Here is a 21732-nt window from a genome sequence, read left to right on the forward strand (position 1 = left end):
AAAATAAAAACTCTCCTATAGCAACACCTCCATGGTCCCCAAGCTAGTCTTTGTACACTCGGCCTCCAGTAATGAAGTGTTGTAGATACGTGAATGCTGCAGCAGTCACATGTGACGAAATGTCCTTGCAAGAGGCCATGTATACAGAGACTAGCCAGGGGACTAGGGAAGCATTGCCACGGGAGTGCCAGGCAAGGTGTGCATTAACCCTTGTACAAAATCTGTGTAATAATTCTTCACACCTCACTATAACCCACAACCTCTCTCATGAAGAAATAACATGAAAATGGTTCTACTGGGTGACCATCTAGATTTGTGTGGTTATACTAATCTAGTATTCAGAATTCTGCGTTTCCTAATTATACGTACACTATATGTCTAATTTAGCTATTTTATGCTAAACAATGTATAATGCTGGGTAGGAAAGGTTAATAGGATCCATCTAACCCACTGATCTTTGTGTGTTGTAGATAATAAATGCTCTAGAAGAGGATCCAAGTGCACAGCGCATGCAGTTAGCAATCCGGTTACAGCAAATAGCAGCTGCATTAGAGAATAAAGTCACTGACCTTTGATTGCAAGGTCGGTAGAGAAAGAAGCGTGGATATGAAGACTTTTTTTCTTCCTAAGGAACAGAGTGTTATATTTTTAAAAATCCCTTTTTTTTTTTTTTTTTTTATTAGATCTATTTGTCTTGCACAGTATGAAAAACAGATGTTTTTACTGTAAATTATGCCTCAAACCTGTGTTTTATGTGGGAAAGGACTTTTTATTTTTTTTATATCGATATAATTTCAGAATGCTGACAACAGCGTTGCCGTTTTTAAGTTCATTATGCAAACATACTAAATTTGCAGTGTAATTTTTCGTAAAGCAATACATATGCCAAGCAATCATTTCCACACATTTAGAACAGTTAATCCTATGCTTCCCCCACGTTTTCTGTTTCAATAACTGGACAAGCAATGTGAATCTGTGATGATATTTCCATTCTCCACAAAGTGCCATGAGGGATCATGCAATGCAATGTATTGCTACCCAGCTTTTAATGGAGTTCTGAATGCTGCCTCTAGGAAGCACAAACTTAAATTAGTTTTTTGTTGTTTTTTTGTTTTTATATTCTGAAATTATTTTATATAAATATACATTCTAATGTGCCTTACATGTACCAGTTAATGAACAACTGAAGATACGTGATTTTGTAAAGAATATAGAAAATTTATTTATGTCACAGATTTTTTTTTTTACTGTGACCAAATGTAATTAATTGTTTGTCAATGACGTACAAGTTGACCTGATTATGTAAAGTTTTAATATGTTTATCATGTATTAAAATGTTGCCAGAATTTCACACCTTTATCTGGTAGCTAATCCAAAAAGCACCTTTTCATTTTATCTCTACATTAGGAATGTAAACTGCTATATGTGATGTTTAGACCACAACCAGCATCTGATTGTACATTTCATTACCCAATAAAGAGTATCACATCTCTTTTTAATATTAATGTAGCGTTTACACTAGTTACAGTGCTGTGTATGAATGCAGTTGTTTCAATCTGCGGCAGAAGCGTCTTTAGAAGCTCATCACTACATAAAGGCACGCACCTTAGTTCATTCAGTCTTTACAGCATAGAGGTTCCTTCTTCGGTAACCATCAAATATATATTTTTTATGTTTAAAGGGGTTTTCCCATGAGGGACGTTTATGACCTATCCACAGGATCTGTCATAAATGTCAGATGTGGGTCCCACCTCTGGGGCCCGCACCTATCTCTAAAATGGGGCCCCCTAAACCCCGTTCTAGCTTTTTGTGCTCACGCTGCCTCCCAGCCACTTACTCGTTACATGGTCGGGAGTTACGGAAACAGCGTAACTCGCTGAGCTACGCTGCTTCCATAACTCCCATAGAACTGAATAGTAGTTACGGAAACAGCGTAGCTCGCATGCTACGTTGTCTCCGTAACTACCATTCATTACTATGGGAGTTTCGCTGATCTACACTGTTTTCGTAACTCCCGACCATGTAATCAGTAAGTGGCTGGGAGACAGCGTGAGCACAAAAAGCTAGAACAGGGTTTAAGGGGCCTCGTTCTATAGATAGGTGCGGGTCCCAAGGGGGGACCCGCATCTGACATTTATGACAGATCCTGTGGATATGTCATAAATGTCTCTGAAGATTTATCCAGTTAAAGGAGTTTTCCCATCAGCCAAAAGGAATACACACCTTGACTATCCATATTCATTATACGCCTGCAGTAGTAATGGCCCATTCATCTCAATAGTGATTTAGCTGGAGGCAATGTATATAGTTTATAGTGAGCTCTGAATGAAGATCCTTGCGTGCGCATTCGCGTGTTCGTGTTCGTTCGAGGTAGGGGAGCAGGATTTCCTCTTCTGTGTGCTGTGTATGGGAGATATCATAGCAGCTAGTCTCCCGTCCGCTCTGGAGTTGAGTTCAGGGACAACTGACTATTAGAGATGGAGCATGCTGAGGAGGACACTGATAAAAAAAACAAACACATACAAGTCATATATAGTGTTATTTCTCATGTGTACACACAGCGGTTTGTTCTGAAAATTAATTTAACCCGTTGCATACCTGCTCCGCAATAGTACGGCACATCATCACACCGAATATGTCATTAGTAAAGCGCTGAATTGGAGGAAGAGAACGGATAGTTCCCTGTGTCGCCAGCGCTACAGTAAGCAATTGTATCCACATCCTAAGGATACGGATACAATTGGGTGAGAGGTCCCGCTTCACTCCGGTTCTCTGAACCGGCTATAAATTTAACAGCCGGTATGGGAGAACCGAGGTGAACTGGGCCCCCTTCCAGTCTCTGGGCCCCCTTCCTGCCCTCATTATAATCCGCCCCTGTATGTGAGATGGAACCCACCTCAGATCTACATCTTCAGCATAAATGATCGGAAGTGAGACGCCATTTATCAAGTAGCTGGGGGGTTTTGTACCATCTCGTGAGGGACATTGTATGAGTTCTCTTGAGTTTTACCAACCGTGTGAGTTGGTAAAAATATTAGTAACTACAGAAGGGGTAAAGATGGTGCCGAGCTCCCTCTCCCAAGACAGCAGGTAAGTAGGTTTGGTCTGAGCTGCTTGTTGCAGGATGCGTTGATATATTTTAGATAGAAGGCCTTTTGGAACAATTGGAAACAACAAAAAAAAATTCTAGCCAATTGATGTCCCATAGAGGTGTTGTGTATTTTGCACTAAATTCTTTACACACCGTGTTGCATGCAAGGTCGTGTATGAAGGATATGGTGGTGAGCTCTAGAGGTGGAATTAAAGATGATAACCCTGGCGGATCTGAAACGTCTTTTAAGGTAGGATAAATCGTTAAATAAGATTGGTGTGACCAAGGAAAGGGAGTCGGAATGGCAGCAGCTTTTAGGAAGGCTGGAAGAATGCTGAGTGGCATAAGTGGGGAAGGTCCCATGTCTGCCTGATTTTTCAGAAAAAAGCTCTGCCACACATCAACCTTGCCTTTTAGAGTTCTGCTATAATTGACTGCTGTCAAGGGGTACATTAGACCAAAGGTAGATAACATCTACAAGAAGATGTCGCTCAATGTGGACGTGAGGCGGCGGCTGCTGCTTATGTACTAAGGTCAACCACCTAGTTAAATGGTTGGCTCTATAATAGGCCTGAACATCTGGTAATCCGCATCCCCCTTGTTGTCTACTAAGTCGTAATTGAGCATAGGATATTCTAGAATGAGCAGAATTCCAGACAAATTTGGAAAATAAGCGATGAATCGGAGTGAAAAAGGATTGTGGAAGCCATATCGGGATTGTTTGGATCACATATAAAATTTGCGGCATTATATAGCATTTTAGTATATTTTTCATGCCCAACCAGGACACATGATATTTTTAGGCTTGAGAGATGCGTACTAATTTTCTTTATTAGCGGTTTATAGTTCTACTCAAACAACCCGGCAGGGTCTGAGGGGATGCAGACAGCTAGGTATGTTATGTCAGTAGAGTGCCAGGAAAAAGGTGTGGACAATTTAAGTTGTTGGATCACACAACAGTCCAGCACTGTAATATTTAGTGCCACGGATTTACCAAGATTAATCTTGAAACTGGAAGCTTTGCCAAAGTCCTCAAGTATCGAGAGAATCTCTGGAAAAGCCTGAAGGGTGTTCGATATATAAAAAAATGTAGATCATCAGCGAAGGCAGCGGTGGAGTGTGTGACACAACCTATCTTGAGACCATGAAAGTCAGGGGATTGTATGAATTTCTGGATTAAAGATTCTATAGTTAATACAAAGAAAGAGGGGGATAACGGGCAACCCTGTCTCGTTCCATTATGAATGTCAAAGAGTGGGGAAAGGGTGCCGTTTATTCTAATTTTGGCATATGGGTCCTTATAAAGCGTGAAAATGGCTTTGATAAAGGAGGGGGGAACCAAATCGAGTTAAGACCGCTTCCATATAATCCCACGCAACCCGATCGAATGCTTTTTCTGTATAGGTGCTGAGGAGAACCAGTGGAATCCCTTGTCGTTTAGCAAAAGATATAGCATTTATCACCCTGGTGTTGTTAAATTTCCCCTCTCTATTTGGGACAAATCCCGTTTGTTCTGTGTTAATAAAGTTCAGGGAGTAGTAAATTTATACGGTGTGCCAGACGCTTCGCTCACCACTTTACATCCGTGTTCAGCATGGAGATGGGCCTATAACTCCCACATGCCATAGGGTATTTACCCTCCTTAGGGAGAACTGTAATATATGCTTCAAGCATTTGTTTGACCACCCGTCAGGAGTGATTTGCAGTCTCGCAAAGTCGTGGAAGCAAATTTGGGTAAAGAGATGAATTTCAGAAAGGATTCAATGGAAATAGAACGTTCCTCCGGGGCTGGAGAGGAAATGTCGGGCTTTATGGTGTAAAGGGAAGAGTAAAATCTATGGAATTCTACCGGATTTCTTCTGTGGAAAAGACTAATTCTACTGTATCCTTTTTCAGTTTGGTAATAAGATTTTTGTTTCTTTATGAGGCTCGACATCATTTTGGACCCCTTATCCCCATGGGCATAATATTTAAATTTACAATGTTGTATGGCTTTTGCAGCATTGACACTCAAAAGGTCCCTGAGATTATTTCTCCGTTTCGGATGTTCAGTTTGAGAATTCTGTAGAGTAGATTGTTTTCTGAGTGTTTCTACGGTGGAGATCTTGTTCAGAAGGGAGCTCATCTGAGCATCTCTAGCTTTTTTGACTCTAGAACCCCAAGCAATAAATTCGCCTCTAATGCAAGCCTTATGAGTTTCCGAAATGATTGGTAAAGGGGTCTCCGGAATGTCATTGAAGCGAAAGTACTCCAGAAGTTTGCCCTCAATCTTTGAGATATGTTCCGGGGAACCAAGTAACATCTCATTTAGTGACCAGGACAATGTTTTTCTTGGAAGGGATGAAATGAAAAGAGTCAGTGAAATTAGAGCATGGTCTGATATCAGGATAGAGCCTATCTCAGAAGCAGTAACTTCACTGAGGTGTCTATCTGAGACATAAAGGTGATCTAGTCTGTGATAGCAGACAGAAAATGGACAGAGGCATGCTTGAAAAAAGTCCAGTTGGACTGAAACGTCGCATGGGTGAATAAATAGCTCTTGCTCTTTTTGGAAGTGCTGCCTCTGTCCATTTTTTGTCTGCTTGATATCCAGGACCGTGGACCAGGTCTATTTGAGGCGTGCACCCACTTGCAGTCCAGTGCTGTGGAATCTTTTCGTTTTCTAGTCTGTGATAGGTCCCGTGTACAGGGGAATAATATGTGTAGTCTCTTGTCTCTTGATGAGCATCTCTCCACGTGCCAGAAATAAAGAGGTCAGCCAGAGCCCTCTTCACCATACTGATCGCCCTATGGGACAGAGCCAAAGGTGCAGAAGTAGTATCGAGAGTGGGGTCTAAACGCAATTGAAATCTCCCACCACTACAATACCCTCCTGGAACGTCTGTAATTTATGTACAGTACTGACTAACCATCTGTCTTGGCATCAATTAGGTGCATAGATGTTTGCCAGTGTAATTAATGTGTTGCCAATTTTCCCTTTAATAAATACAAATCTGGCTGCAGCACTATTTGTTGGGCTTGGAGAGTAAAGGGAACACAACTGCCGATGGCAATACTAGCACCCCTCGAGGCAGTAGAATGCATACTATGAAACCACATGGAAAATGGAGTATGCGATAGGGAGGGAACGTGTGAGTGGCGGAAGTGGGTCTCCTGTAGAAATAATGTCTGACCTGGCCTTCCTGGCAATAGAGAACATTTGGTTTCGCTTCTGAGGGGTGTTGAGACCTCTCTCATTCAGCGAGACAATGTTAACAGTAGCCATAGTTATACGTGTACAATAAGTGTGGGGTGGAGCTGGGGTACACATGAGATGTCACCAAAACAATAAACTGAAAAAAGAAACCGCGCAAAAATTACAATATAGATCCCATACGAATCTTACAAGATTTCATGGAAGTACTTTCCGTAAATCCAGTCTCCCGGCAGGGAAGGATTCCCAGCCCAGAGATCGTCAACAGAACAAAAGTATACAGGAGATGAATAAAAGACATCTGAAATATATATGAGGTGCTGCACTTTCTGGAACGTGCAGAAATACTGGTGGTACCATTATAGCATAACTCAAGTAAGGATACATAGCATTATAGACACAGCCCTCCAATGTCTAATAATAAGGCCTCATGCACACGACCGTAGTCGTGTGCACGGCCGTGATTTTCGGGTCGGCCGGCTGTGGACTGTCAGCCGTGGGCCGCTTGCAAATCGTACGACATGCACATGGCCGCCGTCATTGTTTTCAATGAGCCCGGACCGCAGAAGATGTCCGTAATAGGACATGCCCGTTCTTTCTGCGGTGTGCGTTCCCGGGCCATGCACGGACCGTAAAAACTACGAATGGGGCCGCAATTCTCCCGTGGATTTTTGGGGTAATTGCGGCCGCAAAAACACGTTCGTGTACATGAGGCCTAAGTCTTCCATATCGGGAATGCATGAAAACTACACCGCCCAGGCAGTAAAGGAGAGGACAAAGCCCACAGCCCCAGAGCTCAGGTCTTGGATGAGTTCTGGTCAATCAGCGCTCTCCTTGGAGATTTAGGCTTGACATGAGTAGACCATTCACAGGGAGGCGGTAGATCCGGATAAGTAGTATGTAGGTGGACCGGCAACCACGAAGGTACACTACCGTTCAAAAGTTTAGGGTCACTTAGAAATTTCCTTATTTTTGCAAGAAAAGCACAGTTTTTTTCAATGAAGTTAACATTAAATTAATCAGAAATACACTCTATACATTGTTAATGTGCTAATTGACTATTCTAACGTCTGGTTTTTAATGCGATATCTACATAGGTGTATAGAGGCCCATTTCCAGCAACCATCACTCCAGTGTTCTAATGGTACATTGTGTTTGCTAACTGTGTTAGAAGGCTAATGGATGATTTGAAAACCCTTGTGCAATTATGTTAGCACCGCTGTAAACAGTTTTGCTGTTTAGAGGAGCCATAAAACTGACCTTCCTTTGAGCTAGTTGAGAATCTGGAGCATTACATTTGTGGGTTCGATTAAACTCTCAAAATGGCTAGAAAAAGAGAGCTTTCATGTGAAACTCGACAGTCTATTCTTGTTCTTAGAAATGAAGGCTATTCCATGCGAGAAATTGCCAAGAAACTGAAGATTTCCTACAACGGTGTGTACTACTCCCTTCAGAGGACAGCACAAACAGGCTCTAACCAGAGTAGAAAGAGAAGTGGGAGGCCCCGCTGCACAACTGAGCAACAAGACAAGTACATTAGAGTCTCTAGTTTGAGAAATAGACGCCTCACAGGTCCTCAACTGGCAGCTTCATTAAATAGTACCCGCAAAACGCCTGTGTCAACGTCTACAGTGAAGAGGAGACTCCGGGATGCTGGCCTTCAGGGCAGAGTGGCAAAGAAAAAGCCATATCTGAGACTGGCTAATAAAAGGAAAAGATTAATATGGGCAAAAGCGCACAGACATTGGACAGAGGAAGATTGGAATAAAGTGTTATGGACAGACGAATCGAAGTTTGAGGTGTTTGGATCACACAGAAGAACATTTGAGAGACGCAGAACAACTGAAAAGATGCTGGAAGAGCATGGTGGAGGTAATGTGATGGTCTGGGTTTGCTTTGGTGCTGGTAAAGTGGGAGATTTGTACAAGGTAAAAGGGATTTTGAATAAGGAAGTCTATCACTCCATTTTGCCATGCCATTCCCTGTGGACAGCGCTTGTTTGGAGCCAATTTCATCCTACAACAGGACAATGACCCAAATCACACCTCCAAATTATGCAAGAACTATTTAGGGAAGAAGCAGGCCGCTGGTATTCTATCTGTAATGGAGTGGCCAGCGCAGTCACCAGATCTCAACCCCATAGAGCTGTTGTGGGAGCAGCTTGACCGTATGGTACGCAAGAAGTGCCCATCAAATCAACTTGTGGGAGGGGCTTCTGGACTATAAATGACCATTATACTTTATTCTGCGTGTCGATACGATTACAGCGATACCAGATGTATATAATTTTTTTATGTTTTGCAGCGTTTGTGCAATAAAATCACTTATTTATAAAATAAATACATTTTTGTGTCACCATATTCTGAGAGCCATAACGTTTTTATTTTTCAGTCAAAAAAGCGCTGTAAGGGCTTGTTTTTTGCGGGACGGGATGTAGTTTGTATTGGTACCATTTTGGCGTACATGTGACTTTTTGATCACTTTTTATTGTATATTTTGGGAGGGTTGGTAACCAAAAAATTGTGATTCGGGCACTGTTTTTCGTTTATTTTTTTCGCGGTATTCACCGTGCAAGAAAAATAATATTACAGTTTTATAGTTGGGGTCGTTACGAATGCGGCGATACCAAATATGTGTACTTTTTTTAACGTGTTAATTTTTTTCCTATAATAAAACACTTATTATAGGAAAAAAAGCATTCTTTGTTTGTCACTTATAACTTTTATTTTTACACTTTTTAAAAACATTTTTATTATCTTTTTTTACTTGTCCCACTAGGGGACACTTAGACTTGCAGCTTTGATCGCTGCTGGAACACATTACACTACACACATAGTGTAATGTGTTCTAACTGTCATTGTGACGTAACTGTCACACTGACAGGAAGCATCGGGGGACCGGCCGGAGGCTGATCCTCCGAGGCTTCCGTACATGGCAACCCGGAGGTCATTGTCTGGCCTCTGGTTGCCATGATAAGGATCGCCAGCCACCGCAAATACATGTGGGGGGCTGCAGATCCGCTGTAAACCTCTTCGATGTGGTGATCGCAATCGACCACCGCATCGAAGGGGTTAATTGCCGATTTCAGCGGCGACAGGCCGCTGATCGGCAACGGGGAGAGCAGGGCTGACACCCTGCACAGTTAACCGCCGCTGCGGTGTAGCGCCGCGTGGCGGTTAACTGTTAAAGCGCGGATGTAACTGCACGCCCAGGTGCGCGAAGTTACTGCTCACCTGGACGTACAGTTACGCCAAGGTGCGGGAAGGGGTTAAAGGGGAATGCTGCCTAATAGCAGTGAATATGGTCAGGTGGCGTTCCAGATCTCCGGGACAGTATTTACAGCTCATACTGCCCTAGGCACTTACCTGAATGCGCCCCCCCCCCCCCCCCCCCATTGTAGCATTCCTCACAACTTTCAACTATTGTAAAGAGGGACAAATTCCCCCCGTTAAGCTGCGATTCAGACCACACCCAATCCCCACCCAGTTCAGCCGACACAGTATCATGCTCCCATAATGCCTCCCCAATTTGTAATGCCCCCATAGAGCCCCCACAAAGTATAAAGCCCCCAAAGTGGCCCCCACAAACTACATTGCACCCATAGCTGCCTCCACACAGTATAATGCCCCTAGTGTCTCCAACACAGTATAGTGCTCCCATAGCTGCCCCTCACACACAGCATAATGCCCCATAGTATCCTCCACACAGTATAATGCCCCTATAGAATCTCCTACACTGTATAATGCCCCCATAGCTGCCCCCACACTGTATAATGCCCCCATAGCTGCCCCCACACAGTATAATATCCCATTGTGCCCCCACACAGTATAATGCCCCCATAGTCGCCTCCATACAGTATAATGCCCCCACAGTATAACACCCTATAGCTGATCCCACACAATATAATGCCCCTATAGCTGCTCCCCACACAGTAGTATGCCCCCATAGCTACCCTCAACACTCACCATAATGCCCCCATAGCTGCCCTCCACACCTAGTACAATGCCCCCATAGCTGCCCTCAACACCCAGTATAATGCCCCCACAGCTGCCCCACACAGTATAATGCCCCCATAGCTGTCCTCCACAACCAGTATAATGCCCCATAGATGCCCTCCACAACCAGTATAATACCCCGATAGCTGCATTCCACACCCAATATAATGCCCCTATAGTGCCTAATAAAAATAATAAAATAAATACACATCTAACCACATTCCCACGTCGATTGCAGAAGATTCATCTGCTTCTCCGGTCTGTGCTCTGTGCGGCTCGGTGCAGACAGGCATGAAGATGTCACTGCATGTCTGTGCCAGGCTGCTCACGGCTGGCGTTACATAGTGAATGGTGGAGCAGGGAGCTAGCACTCCCTGCTCCACCATTGGATTCAACTGTATCTGCGTTCTGAGGAAGCAGATACAGTTTAAACTAGTACATACCACCAACCGCCTGGGACAGCAGGACACCGCCCGAAATCCTGGTTTGCCCTGCTGGATCCAGGACAGTTGGGAGGTATGTTATAGGCCTTCTTACACTTTCCAATTATCGTCATGCTTTACATAGTTTCTGAGAAATCATAATGATAATTGGATTAATTGGATAATCATTTATCAATGATCATCACTTGTGTTGCTATATAAATAATTGTAATTAGTGGCACAATTGATAAATTGAAATGCCACTCAGTGCCTAGTGAACAACCAGGTCCTGGTGTTCAGTGGTGTAGACTGTGCTCCCCAAGACTCATGTGCTCTATTTGGGAAATACAGCACAATCCAGTCTCTCAGAACATACCCACCTCTTAAAAAAAAAAGACAACGTACTGCCCCCTTTAATAGTGCCATCCTGCTGTCACCCCCTACAATGTGTCTGCTGTGCTGCTTAGATACTGTACTTCAGTAAAAGACAGTGACAGTGGGGGGGGGGGGGGGCGCTATTGTTGCTGGCTATAGGGGTATTGTGGCTGAGAATTTGGAGTATTATAGCTAGCAATAGAGGGTGGACAGTACAGAAAAGCGATTTCGCAGCATAAATTGACCTGCTGCAGATTAAAAAACCTCACTGCAGGTCAATCTATGAACAGTTACTACTGTATTATGCTGCGGATTTTCATTATTATTTCATATTTTAAATATGTTGCGGAAAATCTGCAGCATATACGCTACGTGTGAGACATACCAGACTGTCAGAGCGGTCGGGTGAGGTGGCTGAATTGTGACGAAACATTTCTGCGAATAGCAATCCTCTCTATCCACCTTTTAGCATAATAGTCATCGTTTGGGGGTCTTGTTTGCAGTCTACCAGACTCAGGTGCATCTGTGTGGGTGTGGGTACGCTCATGGATATTGAACTGGATCTCTGGGACCACGAAGGAAGGGTAAGTATGTGTACCCATTGGGGGGCTCATTACAGGATGAAGGGGTAAGGAGGGACATTGAAGAAAATCTAGCTAGCACTGTCTCGTCCCTCTCCCAGGCTGCCACTCCTTCCAGGTTTGTCCTTTCAGCCAAGTAAGTCTTTAACCCCTTGGCGCACTAGGACACACCGGGTGTCGGCTGTGTTTTACAGCCAACACCCAGGAGCAGCGATCCCACTGTTCCAAGCTGTTTATCCCCTCAAATGCTGCAGTCAATCATTTTCTAAAGCGTTGAAAAGAGGGGGGCAGCTCCCTCCGACAGCACATCGCCCCCCCCGCAACGAGATCGGGGGGGGGGTGACTATGGTTGTTATGGCAGCCCAGGGGCCTTATGAAGCAGGGCTTAACAGATGCCTGTAAAAATGACGATATACTGCAATACATTAGTATTTCAGTATATTGTACCAGCGATTTAACGATCGGTGGTTCAAGTTGCTATGTCCGTAAATGTCTGAACTATTACAATATAGCATTATTTAGCACCAGGGGCGTTACTAAAGCCTCATGGGCATCGGTGCAAAAGTTCTTCTTGGGCCCCCCCAAACTTCTTCTCATGGCCGACAGCCCTCAGCTGTCAGTGACTAAACGATGCAGCACTAGAAGCCAGTCGTGTCACTAAGGTCTTAATATGTCACGGGCAATAGCCCCAATACATATCTCCCCCCCCCCCCCCCCCCCAAAATAAATAAATGTGTGTGTGTATGTATATACATACATATATATGAGACAGCATATCTATAGCACTACGATCCTAAAGCTAGTGATAGGATTAGATACAGTGGCTCAGCAGACAGTGTCACACATGATAGGATTAGATACAGTGGCTCAGCAGACATTATCACACATGATAGGATTAGATACACAGCTCAGCAGACAGTATCACACATGATAGGATTAGATATAGGGCCCATCTCGCTGACATTGCGGCTCCAGCGCTGAACCACGGAAAGGTAAGTCTAATAATTGTTTTGCTTTTTTATGTGTTTGTTTGTGTTTTTTTTACAGGTTCGGTTGTTGGACTACTTCGGATTCGAGCACTACGGTGATGACAGAATTTTTTTCACAATAAAATGGTTAATGAGGGTTGTGGGTTTTTTTTTTTATTTCAATAAAATATTTTTATATTCTGTGTATTTGTATATTTTTTTTAATTTTATCACTACCACCTTATGAATAGACGCTGGCTGACAGCGTCCATTACTAATGCAGGGCTTTCTGATAGCCGTTACAGAGGCTATCACTAAAGACCCATTATTAGCCCGGTACCCACCGCCACCCGGGGTACCAAGAAGAGCTGCATACGATCCAGTACACGACATCTGTAGCGATGACTAGGTACTGGGGCGGCCGCAGGCTGGTCTTAGTAGGCTAGGAAGGCCAGAAACGGTGACCTCCCACCCTGGTAATGCTAGGCTGCTGCTATGTTGTATCATGCTGGTTAGGAAAAATGGAGGATACCCCACATCATTTTTTCAGATTATTTATTATTATTATATTTTTTTTAAATGACGTGGGCTCACCATTTTTATAACCAGCCAGAAACAACACAGCAGCAGCCTAGCATTACCAGGGTGGGAAGGACCACTGTTTTTGGACTTCCCAACCTAATAATACCAGACTGCAGCCGCACCCAGTACCCGACCATCCCTACAGATGGTCAATTACTAGATCGTACTAGGCTCTTCCTGGTACCCCTGGTGTCGGTGGGTATCAGGGTAATAATTGGGGTTAGTGTTAGCCTCTGGATCGGCTAACACTAAGCCGCGCCTTAGTAATGGACGCTGTCAATCAGCCAGCGTCTATTAATAAGGCAGTAGTAATAAAGATTTAAAAAATACAAATACACAGAAAAAATATTTTATTGAAATAAAAAACCACTCAGACAACCCTCATTAACCATTTTATTGAATCCGACGTAGTCCAACGACCGAACCTGTAAAAAAACACAAACAAAAAAAACCATTAGTAACAAATATGGTAGGCTTAGATACAGGACCCATGTGTGATACTGTTTGTTGGACCCTGTATCTAAGCCTATCACGAGGTAGGCTTAGAAACAGGGTCCAGCAGACAGTAATCTCATACAGTATAAGATTATTGTCTACTGGTGCCCTGTATCTAAGCCTACCATGTGTTAAGCTTAGATACAGAGTCCATCAGACAGGATCACACATGGGCCATGTAGCTAAGCCTACCATGTGGTTGGCTTAGATACAGTGCCCAGCAGACAGGATCATACAATGTGTAATCCTGTCTGCTGGGCCCTGTATCCAAGTCTACCACATGGTCAGCTTAAAGGGGTTGTCCAGTCCCTAAAAATTGATGGCCTATCCTCCTCAAGATAGGCCATCAATAGCTCATGGGTTGGGATCCGACTGCCAGGTCCCCCGCCAATCAGCTGTTTTGAAGGGGGTGCAGTGCTCGCATGAGCGCTGCTTCCCCTTCATTCCGGTCACTTGCCCACACTGTGAATCTCCGACACAGCGCGATTCACAGGGACCCCAGCAGACAGTAATAGTATACTTACCCTCCTCTTCGGCTCCGGCCGCATCGGAGGTCCTGACTCCACCCAGAGTCGGGATGTTGTGCGCGGCGCAGAGCGTTGTGACGTCATGATGCGAAGAGATGTCAGGACCTCCGCTGCTCTCCGGAACGAGGAGGGTAAGTACTGTCAGTCACTATAGTAACAGGGGCCCGTGTAGTTTATTACAAAGGCCCCAGTTACTATTGTAAATCTTTATACACGTGGTGTGGGAGGCCATGGGCCCCCCTGGCTTCAGGTCCTGGCAGCCATTGCGAACCCTATAGTTACACCATTGTGTGTGTGTGTGTGTGTGTGTGTGTGTGTGTGTGTGTGTGTGTGTGTGTGTGTGTGTGTTTATATATATATATATTTATAGATAGATAGAAAATAGATATGAGATAAATAGATAGACATTGATAAATGGAGATAGATAGATAGATAAACTTTGTCTGTTATGCTAAACGGTCAGCCCTGAGGTGTGACTGCTCAGCATGACAGACATACGTACACACAGTGAAGGGGTTAATAGATGGATTACTAGTTGTAACGGAATCCTCCTATGTCCCGTCGTCGGCGGGGCCCAGGAGGCTTCCGGTACCATCGGCAAGATGGCGCCGGCTCAGCTTCCGGTTCAGAAGCTGAGCCGGCGTCATCAGCAGTGGGTGTCCGCTGTATGTTACAGCGGACACCCCGATCTATCGGCAGGAACCGGAGCTAGCTCCGATTCCTTGCCGTTAACCCCTTCAATGCAGCGATTCAATGCAATCGCTGCATCAAAATGGTTTGTATGCAATCGGCAGCCTTGCCATGCGATGGCAAGGCTGGCGACTGCTACTATGGCAACAGGTTGCCTAACCATGGCTTCCTATTTGCCATTACGTTAGCCGATTAGGCCCCACCCGGAGGCGGAGCCTGATCGGCTTGCTGTCAGTGAACAACTGACAGTTCTAATACATTGCACTACATAGGTAGTGCAATGTATTAGAACATCAAAAAAACAGTTGGACCTTCAAGTCCCCTAGTGGGACTAAAGAAAAGTGTAAAAAAAAGTAAAAATAAAAGTTGTAAAAAATACAATAAAAGTTTCAAATAATAACACAAAACACAATCGCCCTTTTTCCCTTATCAAGTCATTTATTATTGAAAAAAATAATAAAGCCATACATATTTGGTATCGCTGCGACCGTAACGACCTGAACTATAAAAATATGATGTTATTTATTCCGCACAGTGAACGCCGTAAAAAAAATAACTAAGAAATACTGACATAATTGCTATTTTTTGGTCACTTTGTCTTCCAAAAATTGAAATAAAAAGTGATCAAAAAGTCGCATGTACCCAAAAATGGTGTCTATAAAAACTATAACTCGTCTCTCTAAAAACAAGCCCTCATACAGCTCCGTCAACGAAAAATGTAAAACCGTTATGGCTCTCACAACTTGGCGACAGTAAAAATCCATTCTCTTTAAAAAAGTTATTTTATTGTGCAAAAAGTTGTAAAACATATAAAGTGCTATAAATTAGGTATCACCGGAATCGGACTGACCCGCAGAATAAGGCCTCATTTACACGAGCGTGTGCGTTTTGCAAAAGGCGTGCGCAAAAGGCACTTGACAGCTCCGTGTGTCATCCGTGTATGATGCGCGGCTGCGTGATTTTCGCGCAGCCGCCATCATAGAGATGAGGCTAGTCGACGTCCGTCACTGTCCAAGGTGCTGAAAGAGTTAACTGATCGGCAGTAACTCTTTCAGCACCCTCGACAGTGAATTCCGATCACAATATACACCAACCTGTGAATAAAAAAAAGACGTTCATACTTACCAAGAACTTCCTGCTTCCTCCAGTCCGGTCTCCCGGCCGTTGCCTTGGTGACGCGTCCCTCCCTTGTCATCCGGCCCCACCTCCCTGGATGACGCGGCAGTCCTTGTGAGCGCTGCAGCCTGTGATTGGCTGCAGCCTGCGCTTGGCCTGTAATTGGCTGCAGCTGTCACTTGGACTGAATTGCCATCCCGGGAGGTCAGACTGGAGGAAGAAGCCGGGAGTTATCGGTAAGTCAGAACGTCTGTTTTTTTTTTACACGTTCATGTATATTGTGATCGGAAGTCACTGTTCAGGGTGCTGAAACAGTGTAACTCTTTCAGCACCGTGGACAGTGACTGTCTCCTGACGTCGCGTACCGGAAAAATTTTTGACGGGTTCGGTCAAAACGAGTTCGGCCGAACCCGGTGAAGTTCGGGTCGCTCATCTCTAATTTGACACTCCGTTTGGATGTTTGTAAACAGAAAAGCATGTGGTGCTTGTCTGTTTACATTCATCCTTTTGACAGCTCTTGCGCCAATCACGCAGTTCGCACGGAAGTGCTTCCATGCGACCCTCGTGGTTTTCACGCACCCATTGACTTCAATGGGTGCGTGATGCGCGAAAAACGCACGATTATAGAACATGTCGTGAGTTTTACGCAACGCACTCACGCTGCGCAAAATTCACGCATTGTCTGCACTGCCCCATAGAGTAATATAGGTGCGTACGACACGCGTGAAAAGCACGCGCGTCGCACACGCGTATATTACGCTCGTGTAAATGAGGCCTAAAGCTAACATGTAATTTATAACACATGGTGAACGCTGTATAAAAAGAACTAAAAAAATATGCCAGAATTGCTCCCAAAAAAAAGGATAACAAGTGATCAAAAAGTCGCATGCACCCCAAAATGGTACCAATAAAAACTACAGCTCGTCGCACACAAAAAACCAGCCGTCATACCACTACGTCTATGAAAAAATAAAATTAGTCAAGGCACCAATAAGTTAGGAAATAAAAAATATGCAGTTGTGCCGGCCTGAGGGGAACATTTCTTCTGTTTCAAGTGGCGAATTATCAAGGCCCCTAAAATTAGGGAACCAGGAAGGGGAGGGCCCAAACATCTGCTGGAAGTGAGGGCGCCTGTATTATACCAGGACAACACTACCCAGCAAGATTCCCCAAACTTCAAAGGTGTGGAGTGCGGACCAAAAGGGGAATAAGTAAGGACCATTTATTAGTCCAACACCGGCCTTTGCAGAAAGGATTGTGTCACAGCGTAACACACATCTATGGATTATTTTATTGTTTTTTTTTGCCCCACTATACCACCTGACTATGCCCCTTATATACTCCAGCCCGCCTTACATGTACCCCCACATTATAAACGGAAACACCAGTAAGACTCCAAACAAAACTACTAAAGGCAAAATCCACTCTCCAAAAGCCAAATGGCGCTACCTCCCTTCTGAACCCTACAGTGTGCCCAAATAGCAGTTTACTTCCACATATTTGGCATCGCCATACCCGGGATAACCCTTTATAACAATTTTTGGGGTGTGTGTCCCCAGTGGCACAAGCTGGGCGCCACTTATTGGCATATCTATTGAAAAACCATTTTAACTCTGCAACATCGCGTGCACACCAATTTCTGCTAATCACCTGTGGGGTTAATATGCTCACTACACCCCTAGGTGAATACCTTGAGGGGTGTAGTTTCCAAAATGGGGTCACTTCTTGGGGGGATCCACTGTTTTGGTCCCACAGGGACTTTGCAAATGCGACATAGCGACCAGAAACCAATCCAGCTAAATCTGTACTCCAAAAGCCAAATGGCGCTCCTTCCCTTCTGAGCCCTACTCTGTGCCTAAACATCAGTTTATGACCACATATGTGGTATTGCCGTACACAGGAGAAGTTGCTTTACAAGTGTTGGGGTGCTTTTTTTCATTTATTTGTTGAAACATATGAAACATTTTCAGCTAAAACTACGTCTTATTGAAGAAAAAGGATTTTTTTTTATTTTCACTGCCCAATTCTAATAAAATCTATGAAACACCTGTGGGGTCAAAATGCTCACTACACCCCTAGATGAATTCCTCAAGGGGTGTAGTTTCGTGAATCGATTCACTTTTGGGGAGTTTCCACTGTACTGACACCTTAGGAGCTTTGCAAAAGTGACATGGTGTCAAGAAACCAATCTAGCAAAATCTGTGCTCCAAAAGCCAAATGGCACTCCTTCTCTTCTGATCCTTGCCGTATGCCCAAACAGCAGTTTATGACCACAAATGGGGTATTGCCGTACTCCAGAGAAGTTGCTTTACAAATGTTGGGGTTCTTTTATTCCTTTATTTGTTGAGAAAATGAAAAATGTTGAGCTAAAGCTACGTCTTATTGGAAAAAAATGATTTTTTTTATCTTCACTGCCCAATTCTAATAAAATCTATGAAACCCCTGTGGGTTCAAAACACTCACTATACCCCTAGATGTATTCTTCAAGGGGTGTAGTTTCCTAAATGGAGTCACTTTTTTGGTGTTTTCACTGTTTTGGTCCCTTAGGGGCTTTGCAAATGCGACGTGGTCTCCGCAAACCATTCCTGCTAAATTTGAGCTCCAAAAGCCAAATGGCGCTCTTTCCCTTCTAAGCTCCGCCGTGTGTCCAAACAGCTGTTTATGACCACATGCGGGGTATTGTTTTACTCGGGAGAAATTGCTTTACAAAAGTAGTGGTGCATTTTCTCCTTTTAGTCCTTGTGGAATTTAGAAAAAAATTAGCTAAACCTACATTTTCTTTGAAAGAATGTAGATTTTCATTTTCACAGCCTACTTCCAATAATTTCTGCAAAAAACCTGCGGGGTCAAAATGCTCACTATACCCCTAGATAATTTCCTCAAGGGGTATAGTTTCCAAAATGGGGTCACTTTTGGGGGATTTCCACTGTTTTGGTGCCGCAAGAGCCTTTCAAACCCGACATGGAGCCTAAAATATTTTCTAATAAAAAGGAGGCCCCAAAATCCCCTAGGTGTTCCTTTGTTTCTGAGGCCTGTACTTCAGTCAATAAGTGCACTAGGGCCACATGTGGGGTATTTCTAAAAACTGCAGAATCTGGGCAATAGATATTGAGTTGCGTTTCTTGGGTAAAACTTTCTGTGTTACAAAAAAAATTGTTGAAAAATGAATTTCTGCAAAAAAAAATAAAAAATGTGAACATTTCACATCTACTTTGCCTTAATTCCTGTGAAACATCTAAAGGGTTAAGAAACGTTCTAAATGCTGTTTTGAGTACTTTGAGGGGTGAAGTTTTTAAAATAGGGTGACTTATCGAGGGTTTCTAATATATAAGGCCCTAAAATCCACTTCACAACTGAACTGGCCCCTGTAAAAATAGCCTTTTGAAATTTTCTTGAAAATGTGAGAAATCGCTGCTAAAGTTCTAAGCCTTGTGAGGTCATAGAAAAATAAAAGGATGTTCAAAAAACGATGCCAATCTAAAGTAGACATATGGGTGATGTTAATTAGCAACAATTTTGTGGGGTATAACTATCTGTCTTACAAGCAGATACATATACATTTAGAAAAATGCTACTTTTTGCAATTTTTTGCTAAATTTTGGTGTTTTTCACAATTAAATACTGAATGTATCGAGCAAATTTTGCCAGTAACATAAAGTCCAATGTGTCACGAGAAAACAATCTCAGAATCGCTTGGATAGGTAAAAGCATTCCGACGTTATTACCACATAAAGTGAAACATGTCAGATTTGAAAAAATTGGCTGTGTCCTGAAGGCCAAAACAGGCTGTGTTTTGAAGGGGTTAAGCAGTAAAATATAAAAAAAATCTATATAGATTTGATATCACCGTAATTGTATTGTGCCACAGAATAAAGTTAAGTTGTTTTCACCACACGGTGAAAGACGTAAAAACGGAACCCAAAAATAATGGGGGAATCGCAGTTTTTTTCCAATTTCAGCCCGCAAATATTTTTTTTTCAGCTTCCGAGTACATTATATGGTACTTTAAATGCTACCAATAGAAACTACAACTCATCCCACAAAATATAAGCCCTCACACCACTCTACTGACTGAAAAATAAAGACGTTATGTCTCTTTGAAGGTGGGAAGTGAAAAACTAGAATGAAAAATAAAAAAATGGCTCAGACCTTAAGTGGTTAATTAACACAAGTGGGTGTGAGATCTTTCAGACACCCAACCCCAAGGAGTATGCCTGGCTGCCATTCGACCAGTGCACCCCCTTCCCCCCTTACAAGTGTCATTCTCAGCTTTTTGTCTAAAGCTGTGTGGTTTAAAAGGCGGGCGGCTGGAGAGACTTGCGGTGGGAGGCGGCCACGCTTCCTCCGCGGTGCTGCCGCTGCCATTTCAGTGTTTCTGTTTGAGGCCAGCTTTCTGATTGGTGGAATAGGCTGTGCTGACCACTACACCACCAATCAGCACTTAGACTGCCGTGTTCCTTACTGTGATCTGACTGCCGTGCTACTGCCTACTCACTGCTCGCTAGTCGCGATTTAGAGATTCCTTTAACCCTCCCCTAAGACGCCGGAATTACTGGTAAATCTGGTGGAAGGCATGGGAGGAGCTTAAATATCTATATATATTTATCACTTAACTGGTGCCCCCCCCCCCCGCAAGGCACCTCCAGTGCCTAATGGCAAATACGGCCCTGCAGATTTCCACTTTTTTGAGGCACAATTATGTAATAAATATTTTTGGGACCTTCTGTGTTTTTTACTTATACAATCTTTACCATTGTCTCCCTCTAGAAGCTCATCAGTATTTCAGTCTCCTACCACTGCATTAAGATGTGGAGCATTTGTTGTGAATTCTAAAACGTACAGTGCAAAAACTCCATTCATGCATTGTGGATTTCTCTGCTTTAGATTTGAGTGCATTCTGTGGGGTTTCTGCAGAAAGTATCAGCACTTAACCTAAAGGGTATGTGCAACCCTTTTTTTTATTGCATAAAGTAAAAAAAATAAAGCACCACAAATGATATTTTCCAGGTCCCTTTAAGATGGTAATTCCCCAAGTTTCACTCTGTTTTATCAGAATAAAACAAGTCACAAGTAACCAAATAAACATATTGCAACATATTTCCTGGCTACATAATGTTTGTATGTATTACAGGAAATCATTAAAACAGTGCGTGAGATACCGCCGATCTTGGCAGACATTTGGGAAATGGAAAGTTCACAGTACTTGTACCAGGTCATTATATGAAGAAACGGTATCCAGTTTCCTTCTCTACAAAAAAAACACTAACTATATTCACTAGGATTATAGTTTATTGTATATCTTTGTTATATCATTCAATCTTTAAACATCATTGTGTGAAAAATAAAAGACAATAATTGAAATCAAAACTCCCAAACAGGAATGTTCAATGCAATCTACACCTTTAAGTTCACACAGAGTTTTTTGGCGAGTTTTTTTACGCGGAAACCGCGCCACAAAACTCGTCAAAAACGGCCCTAAAATGCCTCCCATTGATTTTTTTTTTTTTTTTTTTTTTTTTTTTTTTTTATAAATTCTTTATTTTGTATTTTACAACAACTTGCAGTAAACACATACATCATATGACCTCAGCATATGAAGTTAACATTTGACATTTAACAATTAACAATATAAAGGCAGTGCAATAGAAACAATGACTTTCGCAATCCAAATTGCAAATAGGCAATTAGGCAATTCCC

At 43.1% G+C, this 21732-nt stretch overlaps 1 protein-coding gene and 1 long non-coding RNA gene across 6 annotated transcripts in view; one reads left to right on the forward strand and one right to left on the reverse strand.

The window, feature by feature from the left end:
- The window catches only part of PLXNB2 (plexin B2), a 292432-nt gene extending 290918 nt beyond the window's left edge, over nt 1–1514 (forward strand). For all 5 annotated transcript variants that reach the window (XM_075857182.1, XM_075857181.1, XM_075857183.1 and 2 more), the window contains one exon: nt 471–1514. In XM_075857182.1, coding sequence (XP_075713297.1) covers nt 471–575 — 105 coding nt within the window. In that variant the 3' untranslated portion in view covers nt 576–1514. The remainder of the gene's footprint in view (nt 1–470) is intronic.
- Nucleotides 1–21732, reverse strand: part of LOC142749317 (uncharacterized) — a 190920-nt gene that overhangs the window by 87477 nt on the left and 81711 nt on the right. The window lies entirely within an intron of this gene.

The sequence above is a fragment of the Rhinoderma darwinii genome, chromosome 3, assembly GCF_050947455.1.
Source record: "Rhinoderma darwinii isolate aRhiDar2 chromosome 3, aRhiDar2.hap1, whole genome shotgun sequence".
NCBI classification, from domain to species: domain Eukaryota; kingdom Metazoa; phylum Chordata; class Amphibia; order Anura; family Rhinodermatidae; genus Rhinoderma; species Rhinoderma darwinii.